This window comes from Plasmopara halstedii, assembly GCF_900000015.1.
Source record: "Plasmopara halstedii genome assembly, contig: Scaffold_292, whole genome shotgun sequence".
Lineage (NCBI taxonomy): Eukaryota > Oomycota > Peronosporomycetes > Peronosporales > Peronosporaceae > Plasmopara > Plasmopara halstedii.
The window spans coordinates 317840-320270 of NW_020187213.1; the positions used below are offsets into that span (position 1 = coordinate 317840).

Genomic DNA, 2431 nt, shown 5'->3' on the forward strand with positions numbered 1-2431 from the left:
TTACATATACGTCGCAGGGCGACAATCCAAAGAATTTCGACGACGTGCCTTGAGTTTGGCAAACTCAAATCGGAGGTGTCGCTCCACACGCACGTCCACTTGCTTGTGGCTCAACTGTAAGTTATACAGTGAGGAAAGTTTCCGGTGCCGTTGCACCCTTCGCTCAAAGAGCACTTTGTCATCTGTAGCGCTTTCGCCAGGGGCGAGCACTACAGGTATTGTCCACATTGCGGTTACAGGAGAGTTACTTCGTTGAGCACACAGACGAGTGCGATAAGCTTCCAACGAATATTCTTAAAAAACGAGCTCGAAGTGCTTTCCGTTTGGCAAGCTCATCTTCCAAAATGGCCTGGGGCCCGATGATGTGGAGGCGTAACGGTCGAGTTACCGCGTCCTTCGCTTCCACAGCGGGATCCGCCGGGCGAAAGCCATACTGCACACAAGGGTCAATGACCGGCCGTGGATGGGTGCGCATCCGAGCCGCCTTACGGGCAGCTTCCAGGTGCCGCCTCTGTGCTCCGTCGAGGTCATTGGTAATTACACCACATCCCTCAGGTGACGAGAAGTCAGGAAACGGACATGGGGTCCGCAAGGTGCGAGCAGGACACGTATCACGCCGCTGGCGCGGCTCGCTTTTCTCGTCATCCCACGCGGGAAAAGGAGTGTCATACTCGTAGTCGACCAACTCCACATCCTCAACGAGGTCACTCGTCACTGATAGCGTGTGCGGAGCGCGACGCTCGTGCTCATCGAACCTAGGTGTTATTCCCTCGATGCCGCGGACGCACTATCCGACTTGCACCGCGTGCGGGAGACGAAGTTGGGCTCTACCCGAGTGCGCTGTCAGAACCAGCGAGACTTGGCGACTTCCGTGTCGTTGACACAGGGCTCATTGAGCACGAAAGTCGTTTTGTTCCAACGAACCAAGTCGCAGTGTCTAGCGGACACGTAAGCTTCGTTGAGGCAATAATCGATTGGAACTGTAAATTTTCTCAATCATAATGGGAGAGAGTGAATCGGGGTTACACGTACCCTGGTAACAGAGGTGTGTGTCACACGAGATGGGCATGGTGTGACTGCACCCAAATAATAATACGGTTCGTGGCTGGGTAGCCAGTAATTATGCATGTATTTGGATATGTATTAGGAAAATCTATACATTTAAAAGTTAGCAGCTTTGCCGCAGATAAAAAATAAATAAAGCCAGATATAAATTTAAACGGAAGATTTAATTAGTAATGGGTTAAGGCAATAATTACTCTTGGAGTAAGCGGATTTCGATCCTCCAAACTTGTTCTAAGTATGGAACGAAAGGTCGGTGACCTAACTTACGCCTCCTCAAAGCGCAAAGCTACGGCAGCCCCGCTGCACAGAGACCCAGTATTTCTGCAAAGTTTGGCAAATTTAATATAAAACATTCTTGACGCCACAAACAGTCAACTGCCACCCACCCACAACCACAGGCTAGAGAGAATATTGCGCTGTGGAGGATATTCTCTGGATAATTTGCGTAGATGGACCGCAATGCTAAAGCGAGTTGCTCCTACATATTGAGTCTGCATTCAACGACGCATTTAATGCCTCTATAGGCTTTGCCCCAGTTTTACAAATAACAAGTTGGTGAACCCCTCATACCTTGATAACGCAATGCATCGAAGAGGGGAAGGAGCTGTCGAGCAAAACTGGCTAGCTCGCATCAACCCGGCCACAGAAACAGCGACTTTATCTCCATGAGAAGAAGCATCGTGCGCAGCGTGCGCAAGTTAGTCAAGAACGAATAAGCAACTCCTCGATGCCCAATTTGGGGGAAACGCACACAAATTTATTGTAAGGCAAAAGTTTATTGAATACATCACACCCATCAACACCTGCAATACTCGCGATCCATAATGTTGGAAAAAGGATCCGGAAACGATTATCTGGATGGCGGTTGGCAGTTGAAATGACCGTTGGCGGTTGAATGGCCTAAGGAATCGCGGGAATTTCTCTAGGCCTCATAGGGGGTCTCGGTAGGTGCATATTCTAGGAGATAGGTGCAGGGAGAATGCCTTGGTTCTGATAGATCAGTTTCTCTTTTACCATCCAAATTCCAACAGGGTTATGAGCCCAAGCGAGTCGCGCTAGGGGAATAACGATACAACACCAAGGAACAATGGATAAACAATGCGATGACATGCTGGTGCTCTTGGACAAGGCCAATGACCAGTGGTCCAGCAGCTTTCCTCCAGTTCGCGACGACAAAGAGATCGATTGGCGTCAGCGCAAGTGGCTTCTGCGCACCTTCAAGGAGTATGGGATCCTCGACACCGCAGAGGCAGGCTTAAGAGAGACCAACTCAGCACAGCGGAAGGGAAGGTAGCTTTTGATCGCCAGCAGTGCAAGATCCAGCGTATGATCGCGTCGGCGATACCGTCACACCGCCTGCAGCAGG

At 50.2% G+C, this 2431-nt stretch overlaps 1 protein-coding gene across 1 annotated transcript; it reads left to right on the top strand.

Annotated features, from left to right (window-relative positions):
• Nucleotides 1–2152: 2152 nt before the first annotated feature.
• PHALS_05894 (uncharacterized protein) lies at nt 2153–2395 on the top strand (the record flags this gene model as incomplete). Its single annotated transcript, XM_024723210.1, has 2 exons — nt 2153–2289; nt 2377–2395. The coding sequence occupies 2 exons, from the start codon at nt 2153–2155 to the stop codon at nt 2393–2395; spliced, it is 156 nt and encodes a 51-aa protein (XP_024574210.1).
• Between the last annotated feature and the right edge of the window lie 36 nt (nt 2396–2431).